The 23,923-nt window shown below is 33.8% G+C and overlaps 2 protein-coding genes across 3 annotated transcripts; one reads left to right on the forward strand and one right to left on the reverse strand.

Annotated features, from left to right (window-relative positions):
- Positions 1–2,901: 2,901 nt before the first annotated feature.
- On the reverse strand, positions 2,902–23,742 carry LOC118263490 (sorting nexin-25). 2 transcript variants are annotated; one of them, XM_035575520.2, is made up of 17 exons: positions 23,265–23,742; positions 22,880–23,187; positions 22,325–22,497; positions 21,399–21,585; positions 19,431–19,674; positions 18,306–18,515; positions 17,638–17,818; positions 17,211–17,371; positions 16,659–16,832; positions 16,131–16,265; positions 15,252–15,392; positions 14,806–14,936; positions 14,197–14,339; positions 13,642–13,786; positions 12,935–13,068; positions 12,384–12,532; positions 2,902–4,546 (listed from the first exon to the last, which is right to left on the reverse strand). In XM_035575520.2, the coding sequence occupies exons 1-17, from the start codon at positions 23,493–23,495 to the stop codon at positions 4,490–4,492; spliced, it is 2,904 nt and encodes a 967-aa protein (XP_035431413.1). In that variant the 5' UTR covers positions 23,496–23,742; the 3' UTR covers positions 2,902–4,489. The 2 variants fall into 2 exon arrangements, with proteins under 2 accessions (XP_035431413.1, XP_035431412.1); XM_035575519.2 differs by having other exon boundaries at positions 13,642–13,792.
- On the forward strand, positions 4,968–10,025 carry LOC118263491 (uncharacterized). Its single transcript, XM_035575521.2, has 4 exons — positions 4,968–5,539; positions 8,695–8,887; positions 9,066–9,124; positions 9,267–10,025. Exons 1-4 carry the CDS (start codon positions 5,336–5,338, stop codon positions 9,627–9,629), a joined length of 819 nt encoding a protein of 272 aa, XP_035431414.2. The 5' UTR covers positions 4,968–5,335; the 3' UTR covers positions 9,630–10,025.
- Positions 23,743–23,923: the final 181 nt, after the last annotated feature.

Raw genomic sequence — 23,923 nt, forward strand, 5'->3', positions numbered from 1 at the left:
TTATATTACAACCTATCCTCTATGCTATAATAACCAAGCTTAAACTAAATAATTTAAAAGAAACGACTTAAATCTAATCTATCTAATTAATTAATAAATTAGACTTACAATTTAACCAGAAAACCAGAAAAACCCAACAAATAAACTTATTAATTGACAAATACAACGAAACCAATTTATTTAGAATATACGAAACAGCAGGACCACTACAGACAAATAAATAATCATACGACTGATAATACACTTTTTCTACGATAGTACCGAAGCGCTCGGCCGATACCCAACCAAATGAATGTAACGAAACCATAGCGCGATCTATTTCTATTTTTATTTTTTGATTTTTGAAATAAAACTATCCTATGTCCTTTCTAAGGTTCTAAACTATATCTGTACCAAATTTCAACCAAATCCGTCAAATAGTGGCGGAGATTAATGGTATAAGCATAGAATAGTGTTCGACGTGATTCTTTAATTTGACATAACTTTTTTATTTATGAACCGATTGACATGAAACAAACACTAAATGTAAATTGGAGCATACCACAATATATTCGTGAAAACCGCATCCAACTCGGATCAGCCGTTTCTGAGATTAGCGCGCATAGACACACAGACAAACAGACAAACAGACAAACAGATAAACAGACAAACAGACAAACAGACAAAAAAAAAGTTAATTACATTTTTGGGTTCGACATCGACATAACAATAACCCCTGCTATTTTTTTTATTTTTATTTTCAATAGCTTTTGCCCGCGACTTCGTTCGCGTGGAATAGTGACTTCCGGCAAATTTTTGGTTTTAACCACATAGTTCCCGATCTCGCGGGATCTCTTCAAAAATGAGATGTGGAAGATATTCCAGGGAACTCTTCAAAAATCAACATAATGAGCTCTGCGTTTGATTTTAATAGATGTATACTCACTTAGGGCATTGAAAAAATTGTTTAAAAACGGACTTAAACTAACTTAAAACTAAAGAAAGCTACGAATTACGAATTTATAACAATTAAAAAAGAAATTATATTAGAACCTATCCTTTATGCTATAATAACCAAGCTTAAACTAAATAATTTAAAAGAAACGACTTAAATCTAATCTAATTAATTTATAAATTAGACTTACAATTTTATTAAAAAAACTAACTACAGTAACTACTAATAATCGATATCAAACGTAGGTTTCTACGTTAAAAAGTTAAACCAGAAAACCAGGAAAACCCAACAAATAAACTTATTAATTGACAAATACAACGAAACCAATTTAGAATATACGAAACAGCAGGACCACTACAGACAAATAATCATACGACTGATAATACACATTTTCTACAATAGTACCGAAGCGCTCGGCCGATACCCAACCAAATAATTGTAACAAAACCATAGCGCAATCTATTTCGATCCCAACGCCATCTATCGAGGATAAAGACAACTTGGATTATTTATTTATACTCCGTTCGGGCATTTTCTTTGTACTAAAAGTTTAATTATATTGATATAATTTTTTTCATACCTTTTTACTATTTGTTAACTTTTTTCGATGAATTAAAACAATAACATGAACCGAAGTCGTGTAACGATCGACATAGAATTATCTATACTCCGTTAGAGCGTTTTCTTTGTACTAAAAGTTGTATTATGTTATATTTTTCATTGCTTTTTACTATTTTGTAAAAACAAATTTCCAATGAATTAAAACAATAACATGAACTGAACAATTGTAATTACACCATTGCGCGATCAACGCCATCTATCTACGGAGTATAGGAACAGCCCGACATTGTTCAATTCCGTACTATAAGTACGAAATTGAACAATAGATGGCGCTGTATGTCCGGGATAAATTTATTTTTTATTTTATTTTTATTTTATTTTTATTTTATTTTTATTTTATTTTTATTTTATTTTATTTTATTTTATTTTATTTTATTTTATTTTATTTTATTTTATTTTTATTTTTATTTTATTTTTATTTTTATTTTATTTTTATTTTATTTTTATTTTATTTTTATTTTATTTTTATTTCATTTTTATTTTATTTTTGTTTTATTTTTGTTTTATTTTTATTTTATTTTATTTTTATTTTATTTTACTTTTATTTTTATTTTTATTTTATTTTATTTTATTTTATTTTATTTTATTTTTATTTTATTTTATTTTATTTTATTTTTATTTTATTTTTATTTTATTTTTATTTTTATTTTTATTTATTTTATTTTTATTTATTTTTATTTTATTTTTATTTTATTTTTATTTTATTTTTATTTTATTTTTATTTTTATTTTTATTTTTATTTTATTTTTATTTTATTTTTATTTTTATTTTATTTTATTTTATTTTTATTTTATTTTTATTTTATTTTTTGATTTTTGAAATAAAAATATATCTATGTCCTTTCTAAGGTTCTAAACTATATCTGTACCAAATTTCAACCAAATCCGTCAAATAGTTGCGGAGATTAATGGTATAAGCATAGAATGTTCGACGTGATTCTTTAATTTGACATAACTTTTTTATTTATGAACCGATTGACATGAAACAAACACTAAATGTAAATTTAAGCATCCCACAATATATTCGTGAAAACCGCATCCAACTCGGATCAGCCGTTTCTGAGATTAGCGCGCACAGACGAACAGACAAACAGACAAACAGACAAACAGACAAACAGACAAACAGACAAACAGACAAAAAAAAAGTTAATTACATTTTTGGGTTCGACATCGACATAACAATAACCCCTGCTATTTTTTTTATTTTTATTTTCAATGTACAGACAGCACTTTTCTACGATTTTATTATATGTATAGATAATAAGTACAAACCCTACTTATGTCACTGAACAAGGTATAGTGGAATGATAAATTAAGACTAGTAGTGGTGGGAGGCATACAAGAATAATCGTTTATCGATATCGATATTTGACAGAAACAACCAACAAAATTAATAAAAATATACATCTTTCTTAGCTTCTAGCATAAATATTATTCGACATACACACAGGTCGATGGGTGAACTTCCTACTTCCTAGCAGTACTATAAGGGAAGGTTTTACTACATTTAAAATATGTTATCAATATTTTTAAATAACCTCATTGTGAATACTTTTTATAGTCCTATCAGGACTGCACCTTATTTGGTAGCGAGGAAAATGGCAATGTTGCATCGAAGAATAAATAAATACAAGATATTGAAATTATTAGAAAAAAATAACGACTATATTTGGAATGTAAGGCTTTGGAGATATAAACAACATGTATTTAAAAACGATTAAAGAATCTTGATTTTCCATTCATTTTTATATCAAGTCTATTAACATTCGTGTTTCAGCGTTCAAGATTCAGGTACATATTTGTAACGATTACAGATTTGGAACATCGATAGATTATTTTAGTAGATATCTTTAGTTCGATGCATGAACTCATAGCAAAGCGTCAACCGTGCATTCTTTGGCACAACACTATAACAAAAGTAACGTTCACAAAATATTAACGTTTTATAATATACTAGCTACTCCCGCGCGGTTTCACTCGCTCTGCTCGGCACCTATTGGTCGTAGCGTGACGTTTTATAGCCTACTGCCTTCCTCGATAAATGGACTATCAGAAAAATATATATTTCAAATCGTACCAGTACCTAATTCCAGAGATTAGGGCGTTCAAACAAACTCTTCAGCTTTACATAATAGTATAAGTTTAGGAATAGGCTATCTAATGTGAAGGTAAAAGGTTGAAATCATATTGCATTTACAAACAGGCATATACAAATGAATTTTATTGTATGGAAACTCATTGTATGTTACTTTTTATTATCAAAATAATATTAATGTACGATAAAGCTAGGAAGAAAATGAGGCCTTTGTTGTATTAAATAATAAAAGAAAATAAATTCGAGATAATTCGTTACGCTATGTATCTTTATGAGTAATGAGGTATACGAACTTAATAATTTGAGATCAATACATTTTTACTATCTAATTAACTTATAGTTATCATTAACTCGTATTTTCACCTACCTCTTAATTACATGCGTCCTTATATCAAATTGAATTATGTATTACAAAAAGTTTTATGTATAAATAAAATGACAAAGTATAAAGAGAGCTCTTTTTGTAAGATCGTTCCAAAAGTTTTTTTTAGAATAACATTTTAATTTTGGCTGTGTTCATTTTTAAATAATTCGAGTACATAAAATATGTTGTATACAAGCTATAGAGAGCATTCTCGTCAGATCCAAAAACTGGGTTGAGATTTCAAAATTTAAAAACTGGGTGGAGACTTTAAAAATGGTGATATTCATTATCAAAAAGATATGTGCAGTCATCTTGAAGTATCAACATCGTAAACTTGTTTAACATAAAGTAATGTCTCTCAAAGAGTGTTTTTCGTTTTGTATAATATTCCGCGTAGTGTTCGGACATGATCCCTGTAAGATTATAACTACGTACTTTTCATACATCTATTGTCATGGCTTACCTTACCTAGTGAGTTACTGATAGCGTTTGAGCTCTGGAAATACTTCTAGAAGTACCAATTCGAACAGTTCCTGTAAACAACAAAACATTAATTAGTAAAAAAAATACAAGTATGCGAAGTAATAAAGTAGATTTATTTATCTTAACTATTTTTGTGATTTTGTAAGAAGATGAATGGCTGATGAATTAGTTTTAAGTAATAAAAATTATTGTAGGTACTTTTTTGTTAAATATATCACTAACTTTATAATGTATTGGCATTAGCTATAAAATTATGCATGTTTTTCTACTAAACAAATAAATAATACTATTACTACTGCAATAGTAGGAAATACACATAAAGTATCAATGTTAAATACTAACAAATTCGTCAAATGTATAAATATCAACATGAAAACTAACGAATTCGTTTAATTTATTTAGATATTCGAACAATTCTTTCATACATAATTCTGTGAAGGATCTTCTTAAATACAAAGTCTACACGCGGTGTGCACGTCTTCCGCACAGTTGTCGCGACAATTCACATATATCAACTACGGCCGGCGACATTTTTAGCGTCCAACACGCGTTTTTAGCTACAAAATGACACGCCAATAATTTTAGATCGCAGTGTTTGTGATACGGAGGCGTAACTCGTTGGACTATAGCGAATATACAATGTATTATCAGTTGCGGTTTGAGAGCCCGTCGAGACGACCACTTTCGTAAAACGCTACCGGTGTTAATATTTTCTTTTTTTTTAAACAACAAATACAACATAACAGAAAAAAAATATATACCTAGTTATTATAAAAAATAAAATACATTTCTAGTGCTGTGAAAACATTTTATCGATAAAAAAATAGTGCGGCTCAAAAATGCCGATAGTGTTCAGTGCTGTAGCTAGTGACAGAAACATAGTGTCTAACTTCGCGTCTTGCGATGGAAACTTCACGGAGATTGCTGAACAAGTGCTCTCCAAGTTACCAGCTTGTAACAATAAGATGACATATTCACATGGCACGTATCTACTGCATTATATATCTGAAGATGATTATTTATACTTCTGTATAACAGATAAAGTAAGTTGCATTTTGCAAATTCATTTATATCAATAAAATATCTTTAGTACCTCTTATAAAATAGTTTAGTCAATCATCACGTTATGCGAAATATTGCATGGACGAAATGGGCCAATGCTTCATGACTGAATTACCAAACATTTCGTTAAGGAGAACCTATAAAATCTAGTCTAACTCGCAAAGAGGGCTTGGCAAACAATCAAAAGTTTATATCCCCACCAATACAATTTAAAACTCATCCTATTTTAATTTAACGACCACTTAACAAGATGCATAAAAGAATTTTCATGTTCCAAATCCCGCGTTTATACTTTTACACAGATAATAAAGCTTTCATAAATGACATAGCCATTACGTGATATTTGAATTAAACAGACACTTTCCTCGTTCATGACCGTCAAGACATAATTAATTTTGTTTATCATCAAACGCCCACTCGAAATATCATAAAAATACTTCAACGATACTATTTTCGTATTTATGAAAAACGAGATTTCGAGTATAATATCAGTTATTTATTTTGAATAGTTCGTCAATGTGAATTGAGTTGGGATATTTACAGGGAAAGGTGTATAGAGGTTTCCCTAAGATAGATAAATATACAAAGTATAATGACGTCATAATACAACATCACGCTTTTGATTTCAGGCATATATACATGTGTTAGTTCACTCACTTTTCGATTATGACGTTTTTAGTTCTACGTACGGCAAATCTAGTGTACCCAGAACACAATATACTGGGCACAATTCCAAATCTCGTTTTGCAAAACATAGCTATCTTATGCCCGGGTATTGAACTAAAACCCCGGCAGTCAGCAGTCGTACTAACAGCTATCGAACGAATGAAATAACAGTAGTCTAGATATTATATTTTCAACTTTATAAAATGTATTTTCGTGCATCCTAAAATAAAATTTAGACTAGAAATGAATGTAGTATAAGTTATATTTTATTTTGATGACAAAATATAAAATGCAAAAGAAAGTTGTTATTTATCCTAACTTTTTTTTTGACAAAACTACGCGATTTCATATGCGCAACTCGTTATTTTAAAGATCCTCCTTGCATCGTTTGTCAATGTCGTACCATCTCTTATTTCTTATGTGATGTCTTTTTTACATTTTAATTCGGCTATTAGTCTTGTTACGTTTAACAAATTAAGAAGTCATAACAACACAGCTGTTTTGTCCGTTAGGCTCCGCTTTCGGACCAAAAACAGTACCTTTGTGTTTATTTATATTTATGGGTACTTTCGATACATAATACGAGAAGCCAAAAGTTCCCTAAAGTTAGGTAGTGCAGTATATTGGGTTGCCAATCTACATGTCATGAATATAAGGCAAATGCCCTCAGTCTAGGAGATAAATCTTTGTTCAGCAATCCAAGTCTATTGACACTTCAGACTTCGTACATTTTTATCTATCCCTATTTTATTTATTATACTTATATTTCCATAAATATTTTGTACAAAAGTAAATTAAATTACCAACGAATCACTTTAAATTAAATTAAATTTGAACGTAAACTAATAACCATAACACTAATTAACGGGGACGCTACTCCCGAGCGTGTTGCCAAGTATTTCAAATCCCACCCAAAACATAAATGTGAAAGGCTGCCAAGTTCGATAATATTGGAATGCTTCGCCTATAAAAGAAATGAGATCTAAATAAGTACCAAGTTCCATACACAGACCTCAGTTAAAAATGATATAACTTGGCAAGTTTTAATAGAAAATTATAGTAGGTTTATAAAAAGTGTGTGAAAACTTGTACATAGAAAGTAAAACAAACTTGGCAAGTTTTCACACACTTTGTTATAAACCTACTAAACGCAATGAGTCAAGTATATAATTTTCTATTAAAACTTGCCAAGTTATATCATTTTTAACTGAGGTCTGTGTATGGAACTTGGTACTTATTTAGATCTCACTTCTTTTATAGGCGAAGCATTCCAATATTATCGAACTTGGCAGCCTTTCACATTTATGTTTTGGGTGGGATTTCATTTATTTTTGTAAGGTTTATTTTCTTTTTTTCTTATTTTACTTTACTTTGACTAAATACAAACTTTCGTAACGAATTTTAGGACGTTACGACCATTGGAAGATATAGATAATTTTTTTGTTTTAATTCCTTAGGGGTTTGAATTTACACCTTCATTATTTTTAAAACCGACTCACACTTGGCCATTTTCAGATTTTTTCCTTTACCTTGACCCAAAGACCTACCTCCATGCCAAATTTCAAGTCAATACGACCATTGGAAGTGGTCTAGGTTTTTGATGAGTGAGTGAGTGAGTGAGTGAGTCAGTCAGTGAGTGTATAGTAAAAATAGCGATTTTCAGACGTCAATATCTCAAGACCTACAATAGGTACATTAATGAAATTTTGTATTTTAGATAAGTAAGTAGATCTCGACAGACACTAGAAATTTCATATGCGTAGATAAAATAGATTTTGAGTTATAGGTGGGTCGAACTTGGCCCGAAATGGTTCGTGTAATATAATATAACCCACGGCCGGTGTGTCGGTTTTTTTGCTCGAACTTGGCGGACACACTGCCGTGTGTCTAGATTATCTTGTCATTTGTCACGCGCGTAGTAATACGGTAATGTTGATGTCAGACAGCTGTCGATTATAGGTGCGGTGGAGCAAAGCTTTAGCTGGTCATATTACTGAACTTTGTTGCCAAGGCTGCCGATTGCGGAAGATTGGAAACGAACAAATATTCAATTCATAGATACGATTTAGATTTTATGACCAGAGAAAAATAATAAAAATGACTGCACTGTTGGCACTGTGACTGGGCAACTCGCTGTCGTGCAACGTGTAGCGGATTCCATTCCCACACGATGCAACTCTTTGTGTGATCCACAAATTGTTGTTTCGGGTCTGGGTGTTATATACATGTGAACTTGTATGTTTTTAAACTCACCCACAACACAGGACAAAATTAGAGAGTGGGGCAACGTTTTAAAATATATAACCAGTAATATTGTCAAAATATCTTAATTTGTCTTCTATAATTATTGTATGAAAAGCCGTTATTCCTATGATATTGTCTACACTATGCGTTCATGCGTTTAAAAGCCCAAAAATACCATCTTAACAATGTAGATACTAGTTATTACTAATAATCACTTTTTTATCAGCTATGCCAGCGGTCCAGAGCATTTCTATTCCTGAACGAGATACAAAGGAGGTTCATAGCAAGTGAGCGAAGTAAAGAAGACTTCACGACGGTGTTAGCGGCTGAAATGTATCGATACAGCGAGGACTACAACACTATTGTTATAAGGAAGGGCGAATTGGACGAACTAAATAGTATCGGCGTTGGGTGCAGTGGTAAGGAACATTTAAATATGTATTTATTATGGAATCTTTAATAAAGTGCATCTAATTCTAAGAGCGAGTGATTTATTGTATTTTATCTATACAATGTATATTGTAGACTTTACACAATCAAATATCAGATTGGCATAAAACATACGTACTACATTAAATTATATTTTTTATTTTACAGAAAGTATTCTGGGCGAAAAGATACTGTACATCAACAATCCACATATTATTTCATACAGTGTAAGTTTTAAGTCCACTATTATCATAACATTGTTCGTCTTTTTTATGTATTACATTTGTTACATATTTACTACCCATTTCTACATCATTAGGTACTCAATTTAAAATTATTATACTCACAATAAATAAATTACTTTTTCAGACTATATCACACGTGAGCGCAACTCCAGCACTTATATCAGTATCAGGCATAAATTCAACCGAAGAAGAAACAACAGAAGGCCTACCCTTAGAAGTATCACACAACACAACACAAGCCAATGAAAATACAACTTCGAGAGACATATCAACAGTCTACCCAAATAAAGAAAATATATCAGTAGTACCACCAAAGGAAGTCCAAAATATGTCTGCAAGACTGTACATAGTAATTGTAGGTATGATTATACTTGTAATAGCAATGTCCGTGTGTGCCTTCGGACCAATTTCCTGTGTTGTGGTCACCGGTATAGGAATATATTCGCTCTTAAGATCTTACGTTGGTGTCAAGAATAAAGTTGATTAGGTTATTTAGTAACCCACCCAAAACATAAATGTGAAAGGCTGCCAAGTTCGATAATATTGGAATGCTTCGCCTATAAAAGAAGTGAGATCTAAATAAGTACCAAGTTCCATACACAGACCTCAGTTAAAAATGATATAACAAGTTGGCAAGTTTTCACACACTTTGTTATAAACCTACTAAACGCAATGAGTCAAGTATATAATTTTCTATTAAAACTTGCCAAGTTATATCATTTTTAACTGAGGTCTGTGTATGGAACTTGGTACTTATTTAGATCTCACTTCTTTTATAGGCGAAGCATTCCAATATTATCGAACTTGGCAGCCTTTCACATTTATGTTTTGGGTGGGATTTCATTTATTTTTATAAGGTTTATTTTCTTTTATTCTTATTTTACTTCACTTTGACTAAATACAAACCTTCGTAACGAATTTTAGGTCGGTACGACCATTGGAAGATATCTAGACACACGGCAGTGTGTCCGCCAAGTTCGAGCAAAAAACCGACACACCGGCCGTGGGTTATATTACACGAACCATTTCGGGCCAACTTCGACCCACCTATAACTCAAAATCTATTTTATCTACGCATATGAAATTTCTAGTATCTGTCGAGATCTACTTACTTATCTAAAATACAAAATTTCATTAATGTACCTATTGTAGGTCTTGAGATATTGACGTCAGAAAATCGCTATTTTTACTATACACTCACTCACTGACTGACTGACTCACTCACTCACTCACTCACTCATCAAAAACCTAGACCACTTCCAATGGTCGTATTGACTTGAAATTTGGCATGGAGGTAGGTCTTTAGGTCAAGGTAAAGGAAAAAATCTGAAAATGGCCAAGTGTGAGTCGGTTTTAAAAATAATGAAGGTGTAAATTCATACCCCTAAGGAACTAAAACAAAAAAATTATCTATATCTTCCAATGGTCGTACCGACCTAAAATTCGTTACGAAGGTTTGTATTTAGTCAAAGTAAAGTAAAATAAGAAAAAAGAAAATAAACCTTACAAAAATAAATGAAATCCCACCCAAAACATAAATGTGAAAGGCTGCCAAGTTCGATAATATTGGAATGCTTCGCCTATAAAAGAAGTGAGATCTAAATAAGTACCAAGTTCCATACACAGACCTCAGTTAAAAATGATATAACTTGGCAAGTTTTAATAGAAAATACTTGACTCATTGCGTTTATTAGGTTTATAACAAAGTGTGTGAAAACTTGCCAACTTGTTATATCATTTTTAACTGAGGTCTGTGTATGGAACTTGGTACTTATTTAGATCTCACTTCTTTTATAGGCGAAGCATTCCAATATTATCGAACTTGGCAGCCTTTCACATTTATGTTTTGGGTGGGATAGATAATTTTTTTGGTTTTATTCCTTAGGGATATAAATTTACACCTTCATTATTTTTAAAACCGACTCACACTTGGCCATTTTCAGATTTTTTCCTTTACCTTGACCTAAAGACCTACCTCCATGCCAAATTTCAAGTCAATACGACCATTGGAAGTGGTCTAGGTTTTTGATGAGTGAGTGAGTCAGTCAGTCAGTGAGTGTATAGTAAAATTAGCGATTTTCTGACGTCAATATCTCAAGACCTACAATAGGTACATTAATGAAATTTTGTATTTTAGATAAGTAAGTAGATCTCGACAGATACTAGAAATTTCATATGCGTATATAAAATAGATTTTGAGTTATAGGTGGGTCGAACTTGGCCCGAAATGGTTCGTGTAATATAACCCACGGCCGGTGTGTCGGTTTTTTTGCTCGAACTTGGCGGACACACTGCCGTGTGTCTAGATTATGTTTAGAACTGTATTAAAGGCTATATCTAAGACTAGCTGGCTCGGCAAACTTCGTAACGCCTTAAACATTATTTGCTCACCTTTTAAACCTTCCCTGGATAAACAATTTAAGGCCAAAATTTGCCAAATTGGTCCAGCCGTTCTCGAGTTTTAGCGAGGCTAACGAACGAACAGCTATTGATTTTTATATATGATAACGACTAACTTTAGCAGCACTTTTTGTTAATATATTAAGATAATTTGGCACATTGGGTGTATCAAATGCATTTTTCTGTATATATATTTCTTTTTGTTTTTAGTTATAACTTATAAGAAGAATGAGATTATCGTACTTCTACTTCAGAATGAATATTTGTTTCCTATATGAACTGTGTCATTTAAAAATAATTATGTTCCAGTTTACGCTACAAATCCACGTGAGAATGTTAGTATTTAGACCAATACACGCTAAGTCTAGCTCTGTAAAGTTGCCAAATGTCCTAGATAAAGCCCGTCACTTTTGACGGATACCTGTCCTGTCATAAATATAAGACAAGTCTTTGTTTCTTCACTGTGTCTTTAACGAAGATTAATTTTCCTACACGGTACAATACAGTGAGAATGTCCCGGAAAAAAAGTCAGTATAAACTATGCTTATACGTTAGGGGAACGAACCGTAGAAGATTAGTATTATCTAGATAAAGTAGAGAAACAATATTAAATACAGTCAAAAATGATGTTCATATGTATTATGATCGACATTCACACATAGACTTTATTACGAAACGTGTAGCAAAGTAAATTCATCATTCAGAATTGTCTCGTACTAATTGATATGTGATACCATTCACTATCCAGTGTTGGAAGAAAAATGCAACTTACAAAGTTCGATCAAAACATAACTAATACAATAATGAGGTAATAAATAAATAACAGGTAAAATATACTCACATAAAACAGCTGTTTATTATGCGTGGTATTCTGCAGCGTGTAGAAGAGTTTGTGCGCGCCCCTTGCGGCGGCCTGCGCGCCCACCAGCGAGGCAAGCGCATCCACCACGCTCTCACTCAGCTGCTGCCGCGCCAGGGTACACGTGTGCTCTGATATTTGAAATTTCATTTTGTAAAATTATAAAATAATTTGGTTCAGTTACAGCTGACATTAATAACCGACCTCATTAATTCATGTGAACCATTCGAGAAAGGCTCTACTAGTTTCAAGTCACACCGGGACTTTTATTCAAGAGCAGAGTATAGTATACGTTTTACTATAGTTATTATAACGATAGTCAGACGGAAGTTGTAAGGAATGTCTACCAAAGCTATATATAGATCGAGGAATTTGGATTAAGATGGGTTATTAATGTCATTGGTTAAACAGGTTACGTAAATCTACAGATACTGTACATTATCGACAAAGGTTAAGAAGAAAGTAATGAACTAAGTAGTGTTAATAATTTTAGCTAATAAACCGTTAAAAATGTAGGTGCAACACAGTCTTACCTTTATCCTGAAAGTTTCTATTGGAAGTGTTCTCGGACAGGGTCCCGCCCGGCCACCACGACTTGAGAACTACACTGATGTAGTAGTGCAGCATTTGTTCAGAGAACAACCACGTCACTGTCTCTTTGATTTGTCTGAAAATTTACATTATTTTAAGGAAAGAGTAGGTAAGCACACATCTTCTGACGAGTTCATCATATACACGTTGCATATTGAGAATTTCTTATAATGTATTTTTTTTTGAGGTGGTATTATCATCGAAATTTGTCTATTCTTACTGACTAAAAACCACCCCGTTCCTTCTCCTGCTTTGAGTCGGAGCCCCGGTAACCTGTTACATTGTCCGCAGCATCCTGGATTCCCAAAAAGTTAGTCGATAAGCGTATTCCGTTTTATGTAAGATCTTATGCATTACGAAGGCAATTCTATGACGTTTTTTCTCATCTTTGGCACTTCCAACTAAAGATCTCTGGTTTTATCAAAGTGATAGTAGTTAGTTATCTTGACTGGTTGGCGCGGTTGCTGAGCAACTGACTGCCATGCAACGTGTAGCGGGTAAGATTCCCGCACGGAGCAACTGTTTATGTGATCCACAAATTGTTGTTTCGGATCTGGGTGTTATGTGCATGTAAACTTGTATGTTTGTAAACGCACCCACGACACAGGAGAAAACCCTGGTGTGGGGCAACGTGTAAAAAATAAGTTACCTGTTTATAGTCCTGCCGTACGTGATCTGCACGAAGGTGACGAGCGTCTTCCTGAGCCAGCGGAACACGCCGCGCATGTCGAACACTTCGCTCAGTAGCGCGTACAACGGCTCCGCTATACTATCCCTTTCTTCTGCTATGGCGCCTGCGCCTAACAAGAATGTTGATTACAGTCTATTTCAAAGAAGCTATGAGGTTACCTCGCTGGATAATATGTCAGAAAATTATACAGATATACTAAGTTGACCACCTCGTTGGTCCAGTGGTCGCAGATGCGACTGCCGGACATTACTGGGCTTTTTTTCGGCTTTTCGAAAATTTCTCAGTAGAAACATGTGGTCTGGAATTGTGCCCACTATATGGCAAAAGGCTCACCCCCTATTAAAAGGGACTTGTAACACAAATGTTGAAAAGTGGGTATACATTGTACAGTGGTCTACCCCTTCGGTGATAAAAAGCGTGACGATACGATCGTTATGGACAATAATCCTACATGGATTTTGTCACAAATGTTGACTCCATACTTATAACTTTAATTAATATGTGATAACTCACCACGTAACGAGCTGGTCATACTCTTGCTATTGTTATCGGATCCGTTCCCGTCCAAGTAGAGCGAGATCTCGTCTTCATCAGCCGATAGATGCGTGAACTGCTCCTTCTCCTGCGACGACCTGTTCGTCGCTTCACTACTTGTACTGTAAACGAATGATTTCATATTATTAGATGATTTGAAATTTGTTTAGATGAGGGATATTACAGAATCAGGCATTTTATTTTTGAAGGGCTTGTAGGCTTGGTTTAAAAGGAGAAGTGTGGCACGAAAATTGAAATGTAGATGCAACTAGCAGCAGTGTGCTCAGTATCCTAAGTAAGAATTTGCTTTACGTTTAAAATACTCGAAACGAAAGCGCATTCGGCGCTGTGCTTGCTTGGTTCATTCGTACCGGCCAATCACAACGCCGAACGCGCTCTCGTTTTGTTTTCGTTCAACGTGAAGCAAACTGGTACTAAGGGTTCTGTGCGATAAGTTTCGAAAACCAACAAATTTAATAACAGATTTACTCGACTTGAAAATCGATACCGATGCAGCTCAGAAGGTCAATGTCGAGACTACTCAAACTTCGGAAACGTGGATAGAAGAAAAAATTAAATTTGACTTACCTTTTAAATAACGTAGAAAAAGAGAACTTATTCTTCTTTGGTAAGTCACCCTGCTTCAAGTACTCGGAGCTCGGGTTGAGGAATGTGTATAAAGCTTCGCTTTGGTTTAGTCTATCGTCTTCTAAAACAAACTGGAAATAAAAACGATACATTTAATACACAGAAGAAGACAGCATTAATAAGATTTAATAAAAAGAAGAATTGACATTGAAGAATGCTAATTAGGGTTGGTTCATATCTGACGTAAAATAAGTCGAGCGTATCATCGGTCGCACTAACGTAGCATTAATTGAGTGTGAACGGTCAACTGTTTTTCTATACATTTGTCTGTTCTGGCGTTACGTGACCGATAATAAGCGACACATGTTCCGTCAGATATGAACCGACCCTTAAAATGTGAAAAGTGTATTCTGGTAGTTATTGCAAAGTATACTGTAACTACTTACTTCTAAATATTTCTGTATTAAAATTTTAGCTTTCTCTAAGGAGTTTTTATCGTTCTTCCCGAATAGAAACTTGAACGAATTCGTTGGTAGTTCTAAATTCTTCAATTCCGCACACATAGGCCGTAGCTTTCGATGTAGTTCCTGTGGACATAATAACAAACATCGTTTACTTATGCATATATCATCATTATATAGATAACAATATGTTAAATACTAAGAAATATTCAAGATAAAGATTTATTATTACTAGTGGTCGCCTAGTGGCCGAAATTCGACCATATATGATTTAATTTACAATACCACTTAACGTACGTTGAAGGTTTTATTTAACTCAAACTCTTTTTTATAAAACTCTTTTCATATGAGACGTGAGAATATCATCGCAATATCTATTGATTTTGACGTTTTGTCAAATACGATCAGATACTATGCATGTGTGTGTAATGTTTTATTTATTGATTTAATGTACTTTATAAGCATTATTTTTGAAAAATATTAGCGCTATGCACTTCTCCTACACATAAACTATAAGTGTACCAAATTTTATGCTCCTACGTCCGCGCAATTTTCGTAAAAAGAATTACAAAGTTTTTGCTTCACGTATTAATATATAGATATTATCGGCTTACTCACGTAACTGTTTGACGAGTAACTCGACTAGTTTCAAGCCATGCTAGAGACTCATATTCATGAGCAGCATTCCGCGACACACTACGTTTACACTTTACGATTGTAGCGCTACTCTAACTCGTCAAACAGTTACGTGAGTAAGTCGATAACATAATAATTAATTTACTATGTCTCACGATTATTATAAATACAATTACAAGATAAAGATGTCACATAAAAAACATACTATTTAATAAAAAGGCTATGTACCTGAAATTCGTTCAAAGTCCTAAGCAGTACCCATCCAGTGGTAATTTGTTCCGGCCTCTCCTCATCTGTCATGGATTCCTGCTCCGCCATATGCACCACTATCACGAACTGCGGCGGTTTCGACTCGTCTATAATCTAATACAGAAACAAAATGTATGTTTACAGTGGAGTAATTAGAAAATAAATTCGGAGAGGTTCAATTTTATACTGCTTATTTTGTCTACTGTTGACAGTCAAAAAGTCATGATTTTTTTTCAGAGCAGTTAGTATAGCATAAGTAAGTCTATTGCCTGGTGTTTTTATAATTTTTAGGTACCCAATTGTAAAAAATCACTTTTGGTATGTTATTTTTTTAGTCCTATGAAATACCGGTGGGCTGAATATTAAGCTCCAGCCCCAAGCACATTCTGAACTTTGTATTTACCTGAAAAATCCATTATTGAATCTAGAAAACGAAACCTAAATTCTTGCAACTATTCGATGAATGACCAAAATGAAGCAAACTTAAAGTAACTGTGTATAAATTACCTCAGCGCTATGCACGGAAGCCCGCCACCGGCCGAGATGTTCAGCCCAGGTGTCAGTCCTGGCTAGATGCGCCTCCAATCTCATTTGTTCGCCAGCCAACTTCTCTACTTCATTCGCCAACATAGCTAGCGCAGGGGATTCCGGTTTTAACGATGCTCTAAGAGCTGCTAATGCCTGAAAACCAAAATGTCTGTTGAATATTTATCTCAACTAATGTTATTATTCGAAAGTTTATTTATAGAGGTATGATTTATGACTTATTCTTCTTCTAACTAATCTTTTAAAATTTCGCCTAACTAGTACATGTACACTAAATTCACGTGGGCAAAATAATATGTTTCATTGGCACTTGAAGTAATATATAAATTGCTGTATGTCATTAAATTGGTAATGTGCTAAATAAGTCAGCAACCACCGTATTCAGAGTCATTTAATAGCTGCTTAACCCAGTAACTTAGCAATTGTTTTCGGAACAAAATCGTTACTAAGGAATAGTTTAAGTAATCATTAAAAGTCTCTGAGTACGGCAGTAAGTCTTTACCAAATACCTACTTGAATTTTATTATTATGTCGTTCCTGCAGCTCGTCCAGTTTCCGCCTGGCGTACGTGGAATGTTCCGTGAGGTGTATCGTCCCCGCCACGCTCTCCGCTGATGATACCGATTCGTTTGACAACTGTCTGTCTTCTATTGGCGACCTGTCTGATGTAATGTCTAGAAAAATAAAATTAAAACTTTCATAAGTTTAGAATTATGAAATCAATTACATAAGTAATATATTCGTGTTCATCACACGAATATTATTTGACAAGGGGGACAATGTTTTGGCCTGGTTTTACCGTCGATCGAATCAGTATTACGACTGAAATCAATAACCATCTGAATCCTAGATCTCTAGACAGATCTAAGTTACATTCTAGCTTCTATCTTATAATATAATTACCAAGTTATATTTGAATCAGTTAAAATAAGTAACTTACCCTTCCCTTTATTTGCTTCCTCGGTAGCGAGTTCTGCTATCAACGCGGTATAATGATCGCTCAGAAGGAAAGAGTGGTAGTATTTCTCTTGTATCGTGTCTACGACTGTGTCTTGGACTTCATAAAATACTTCTGGACCTTTATCTCCTAGTAAGAACGCTTCCATTCTCTTTCTGGTGTCCTGGAATAATATGACAAACAAAATATTACAATTTTCATTAACAAAACTTATGTAACGAGTAGTGGAGAGCTTTAGCTTAGTATTATTAGGAAGCAGATAGTTAAAAAAAACGATATTGCTTTGTATTCAGGAATGGTACTCGAACTATCGACAGTCATGGAAGAGAAGTACAAAAATAAATAAACCAGTTGCATTGATAAGCTTTAGACCAGAATAAATTAACTTTTGAATAAAATTCCTATAACAGTGTGTAATGTAAAATCTAGTGAAATAAAAACTTATCACAAGCCACTGTCGCGCGGTTTCACCCGCTCTGCTCGTTCCCTACTAGTCATGATTTTTTTATAGCCTATAGCCAAAATTAATGATTCAAACAGGAGCATTAGTTTCGGAGATTAGCGCATTCAAACCAACAAACAAACTCTTCAACTTTATATATTAGTAGGTATAGATAAATCTTCTTCAATCAACAATACACAAAAAGTACCTTATCCACTTTAATCTCAGCACTAGGCGATCTAATGTAGGTGTAAAATATTTCGGCGCCGAGCTGGTGCCAGCTACTTCTAGGGCTGTGCCTCAACTCTTCCACGGCCATCCAGAAACCGACCAGACCCTGAGAGCACATGGTCTCCAGGAACATTGAGAGATACCGCCTTCCTGTCACACTCTCCATTATTTTGTGTAGAGGTAATGTCTGGAAAAAAATTACGATTAATGAATATTATTTATACTGAAATGAAAATAAAATAGGTAGCGCAAATATAAAAGTGGAACTGGGTTATTTTTAGTCAGAAAGAGTCTAACAGTCGTTCTCGCCTTCCACAAAGCGGGAGAAGTAATTAGATGATTTTCCCCCATTGAAAAAAGAAATCAAATGAATTGCCGAAAAGTTGGTTACTCGGTTTTTACTCGCATTATTTCCCGTCACATTGTTTTGTTTTTTATTATTGTTAGGACTAGGGAATGCAAATCTCGCGAGCCTGGGGCTTAAGCGAGATCGAGATCGTATTTCCTAGTCAGCCTAAGGTTTTTATGACACTTAAAAACTGTTTGTTATGTAAGGGAAGTTTCATACGGTATTGTTACGTTCTTATGAAACGACAACGAATAGCACCCGTACGAAGCAAGGGCAGACCGCTAGTAATTCATACTTTTATGTATAACTCATAGGTACTTTAGTATGCATCTACAAACGCGATCAGATGTCGCAGTAAATGAGGACATGGTTACATATTTGTTCAATGACATTCTATACGTAAGCAGAAGTTCATTGGCGTATGTAATTTACATAAACATACTATAAAGTAAGCTATAAGTGTGACGCGTTGTGCGGTCAGGTATAAGATATTGAATAATTAGTATTATAGGATTATTATAATTTAATTAAGTACTGTGAATTAGCAATATGGATAACTTTTATTGTATTATCGGCCCTTGCTAGACACAGATATTTCATACGAAGTTCCTGATAATAGCATAAAAAAAATCGGTATAGATCCAGCCAATTACGGGTGATGTGATGACCAAGGGACATTCATTTTATACGGTAGGAAGGAAGTATATGATAGTTTAGTGTGTTTAATAAAATTCCTACATGAAATAGACATACCTTGCTATCAGACTCCACAGTAGGAAAAGCTCCATCCCAACCAAGTTTCCTAAGAGCCGTTTCACACTCCGCCTTTGCAATAGTCAGCTGGTTTATATACCTCTTCAGTTTCTTAGCATCAGCAATTTGTTGTCTACTAACATTTTGTGAACCACTTTTTTCTATGACTTCTATATCTACGCCTTTAGCCCGTTTTACATTCTGTAGGGTCGTTGCTTGCATTATTTGTGTGACGATGTCGTATCTGTAATGGAAAGTTATTTTTATTTAGATTAGAGACTGCTGATAGTAGCTACGGTAAAGGAAATTATTAAGGGTGAGCTTGGACTATAAATTATAAGGCGTTGGTTCCCCATTGATTTAGTTCGATTGGTCGACTACACAGTTGGCGCGGTGGCTGGGCCACTGGCTGCCGTGCAACGTGTTTCGATTCCCGCTCGGAGCAATCCTTTGTGTGATCCTCAAATTATTGTTTCGTGTCTGAGTGGAATGTGTATGTGAAATTGTATTTTTCCACCCACGACGCAGGAATAAATGCTAGTGTGAGACAAAGATTTTTGAAAAAAAAGAATACGTTCCGCCTAGTCTGATTGGCACATACGGGGTTCCAATAAAATGTATTAGCTGTTAAGCTTACTGAGACTTAATCGGCAGTGGTAAAAAAGTCATCTCACATCGGCTATCTTTAGCGAGCATGGTGATGGTGTTAATTTTTTGCATCGAGGCAAAGTCGTTGACCAGGAGTGGTAGGCACAGTTAGAGGTTATCTGAGTGGAAAGTAAAAGTATGTTTAGATAGCATTCTTTAGCGAGTACTCATGCACCAAAAATGTAGGTTGATGGTATTCGGAAACTGGTTTTCAAACTGGATATTTAAATTAGGTAGGTATCGATTTTATTATCGAAATTAATATAATTGAACATTTTACATTGAAGATGTAACTCACAAAGTTAACTAAAAGGGAACTTTAGTTTCAAAGCAATATAGTCAATTCTGCCGATCGCCAATGGAGTCTTTAGAAAAAGGCCATGGAAATCTACTTAGTACATTTCCATCGTAACTAGTTACATAGTTCTGCGACATCAGCCATAATAGCTAGCTAGGTCATTTCCTGAAATACTGAATGGAACTAGGCGACCTATATAAGTTTAGTTACCATACATGAATAATGGGTATAGCTTGACCACGAAGTACCTAATACTTAGGTACTGGAATATCCAGTATAATGACACGATGTCACTGCGACTTTCATTTACAAAAATGACCTACTCAAACATACTAAGTAGATTCATCTAAAAAAAAACTAAATTGCAACTGTATAATTTATTATAATGTATGCGACTATTCTGAATATTTGTCTCGGTTCACTTTTGATTAGTTTACGTTTATTATCAAATAAAAAATAATAAAGAGGTCGATTAAGCTTGTAGATAAGAACTCGAATGAGGAAGTGCGCTGTAGATAATTGAAATTGGGATAATAATATGATAGTACTGCTCCCGATCTTAGTGTTGGTACATATTTTTCTCTATATAATAAAAAAATATACGCTAATTTACTGTATTGAAAGCAAACTGTACTTTTTATCACATAACACATCATTTACACTTATCAAATTATTTATGTCAAGCATCACGGAGTCAACGCTCGCGGCGTCGTTTGTCACGCAATACTACTCGTGAATATGAGCCCAAAGCGTGGCTTGAAATTAATCGAGTTACCTTGTAAACAGTTTTTACTTTTAATAACTATTTATCAAAGTTATAATCTAACTACCCATCAAGAAGCATATCAAAATTACTGTAAACATAATAATATATTATGATCACGAACATCACGAGGAAAAATATGCTACATATTTATTTATCATTTACCTACTACACTACAAAAATAAAACAGGATAGAACTTGACACATATTTCAAATTGGCCAGTGAAAGTTATAAGCCACATTATGAGTGTGCACTCACCGTAACCGTTTCAGTGTGTCGACATTATTACAGCTGTTGATCAGCCGAATGTAGTCCTCAAACGTTTTGGCGTACTCGTGTGTTCTCACGTGCATCGCGTCTACTTCTTTCTGAGCCTCAAGATACTGTATAATCTTCTGATTTATGTAGTCCGGTTCTGTCACTAAATCTATTGCTGGTTGTAGTACTGAAAAAATACGATAATGATATTATGAAGAAGATTAGAAGGTACCAACGGGCGACTCATGAGCTGCGTTACTAGCTAATTGACAATAGTATAGCATAATGCAAATGTTAAGATAATTAGATAACATAAGAAAGAACTGGAAGAAGCCAGAATATGGAGCCAGTGGCAGAGATTTAATAGACTTTCATGATATGAAAAGTAAAAAAAGTGGATGAACAAAGTAAACTCGATACATTGTTTGAAGAATAACATAAAAATGCCTAAGTAACTTGGGATGGGGGCAAGAAGAATTGACGATTCTGTAAAGCACTCAAACTATACGCATCAAATTGAAAACCTCTTCAACAAGTATATTTTTTAATTTTCATAATGGGTCATAAAAGGAAGTAACTTATTACGAATCTTTTCGTCACGTCACGACATTTTTGCTGAAGAATTTATTTATAGCTATTTTTGTGCAAATAATAATATGGATAAATCTTATTTTATTGTTAGTTATTGTCTGAAATTGGTTTTAAACCAAAGAAAAAGCATGAAATTAACCCAAGAATAGAAGAGATTTATAGGGGCTCAATGGCAAGGGCAAAATTAACACAGAAGTCTATTAAGAAATATAACTTTTTTTTCTTCTTTCTTGCTAAAGAAGCCACAAGCTCCAACAACAAAGGCTTTGCCTTAATACCTATTAAAAAAAAACACGAATACTAATTAATTTAAAAAGATATAAACATTAACTTACCTTTACATGCCAGTATTTCCCTCATGAGATGAGTTGCTGGTGCCAGAGAATAGCAGCGAGGCATCAGAAACATGATGATGAGCTCACTGATCTGCCTCAGGTAATGCAGCTCTGTGTCATAGGACATCAGGTGGGGAGCCAGAGCAAATACTGGTGGCTGATTTAGTTCTATTCTGTAAACATTATGTTGGTTTAGCTATAAGGTCTAAAAATAAGAGTAGTTAACACCTAAATGGTATAGGTATGTATGCAGGTTGATTAGGATCATTAGAATTAATTGAATAAGTAATATTTATCATTCTTTTTTTTACACATTTTATGTGTACTTTGAAAGAATAACACTTAAATCCTATGCAGGTTGATATGGGTAATAACAATTTATTCATTAAATAGTTAATAGTTTTCAAACAGAACTCTTTTATAAAACTCTTTTCATTAAGACGTGAGAATAGCATTTTAACTGTACTTTGTAAGTATCACAACTTTGGAATACATGAAATCATAGTTAAGTATAAAGAATTTATATAACTTGAATAATAAATAAAATTAACTTACGCACAACTCCTAGCAATTCTTATCCTTTCAAAATGCTGTGTGATCTTAGTCACCATGTCACTGGCCAGTAACTTCTCAGCATCAACACGTAACAGCCTCTCATACAGGTTCTGCACAGCCCCCCACACATGTTCCTTGAACTTATCAATCACTGGTTCTGGCTTATGGGATAATTCTTTGAGCCAACGGGCCACAAAGTCTCTCAAAACATAATCTATTAATAATTGTAACTGGCTGTCTACAGTGCGCCCAAATATTACAGGTAAATGGGTCTTTTTAGTTGTGTGAGGCCAATTTGATTGATCTTCCTGTTAACAAAATATTTAATGTGAAAACTGTTCCATTTATTTCAGATTAATTATAAATAAAAATTAACACTACCTACCTTTAAAGTCTCCTCTATCTGTCGAACATCTTTTTCGACTTTATCTAATAAAAACAACGATGTTTGGTGCGGAGAAGATAACGCAACATGACCCCAAAGCGTTAACGCAAAAACTGCTATCACTATGAATAAACTAAGACACAATAAATAGAACAGACACCAGATAAATGGAAAGTACCACACCAAGGATAGACATAAGGGTGCTACACAAACTGAGATCCACCTATACATGTTTTTCGCTCAAATTAGCTAAACATTATTTTTGAGAAAATGTAAACAACTATGAACGATTCTAATACGCATTCAGAAAACTGTGTAAAGCATTAGACATTTGTAGTCGTAAAACACTGTATTAAGCACATATTTTTTTATTGTAATGTTCTGTATTGAAACAAGATTTTAATAGATTTTTTCAATAAAACTAGCTTAGAACTCCGTCCGTCCATTAATCTCCCTTTGGTTCATTAAAATACGCGAGCGAGTTGTCATTTTTTATATTTACTTTTCATGGAAATCAAAACGAGATGCAAGATACAGTAATCGCTTATGATTTATACAAGTGCAAAAGAGATAAACATAATGTCACAGCTACTACGAAAATCAACAGTTGTTATGTCATTTTGACTTTGACATTAGAGGACTGGACTAGAGCTACAAAA

This window comes from Spodoptera frugiperda, chromosome 27 (assembly GCF_023101765.2).
Source record: "Spodoptera frugiperda isolate SF20-4 chromosome 27, AGI-APGP_CSIRO_Sfru_2.0, whole genome shotgun sequence".
NCBI classification, from domain to species: Eukaryota; Metazoa; Arthropoda; class Insecta; order Lepidoptera; family Noctuidae; genus Spodoptera; species Spodoptera frugiperda.

Excerpts from the sequence above, each read along its gene's own strand:
- LOC118263491 (XM_035575521.2), top strand. The coding sequence starts at position 5,336 with ATGCCGATAGTGTTCAGTGCTGTAGCTAGTGACAGAAACATAGTGTCT. Across the intron at positions 8,888-9,065 it reads TATCGGCGTTGGGTGCAGTG|AAAGTATTCTGGGCGAAAAG; the intron begins GTAAGGAACATT and ends TTTATTTTACAG. Across the intron at positions 9,125-9,266 it reads CACATATTATTTCATACAGT|ACTATATCACACGTGAGCGC; the intron begins GTAAGTTTTAAG and ends TTACTTTTTCAG.
- LOC118263490 (XM_035575519.2), bottom strand. The coding sequence starts at position 23,495 with ATGTATAGGTGGATCTCAGTTTGTGTAGCACCCTTATGTCTATCCTTG. Across the intron at positions 14,340-14,805 it reads TTTTCTACGTTATTTAAAAG|TACAAGTAGTGAAGCGACGA; the intron begins GTAAGTCAAATT and ends ATTCGTTTACAG. Across the intron at positions 12,533-12,934 it reads TAGAAACTTTCAGGATAAAG|AGCACACGTGTACCCTGGCG; the intron begins GTAAGACTGTGT and ends TTCAAATATCAG.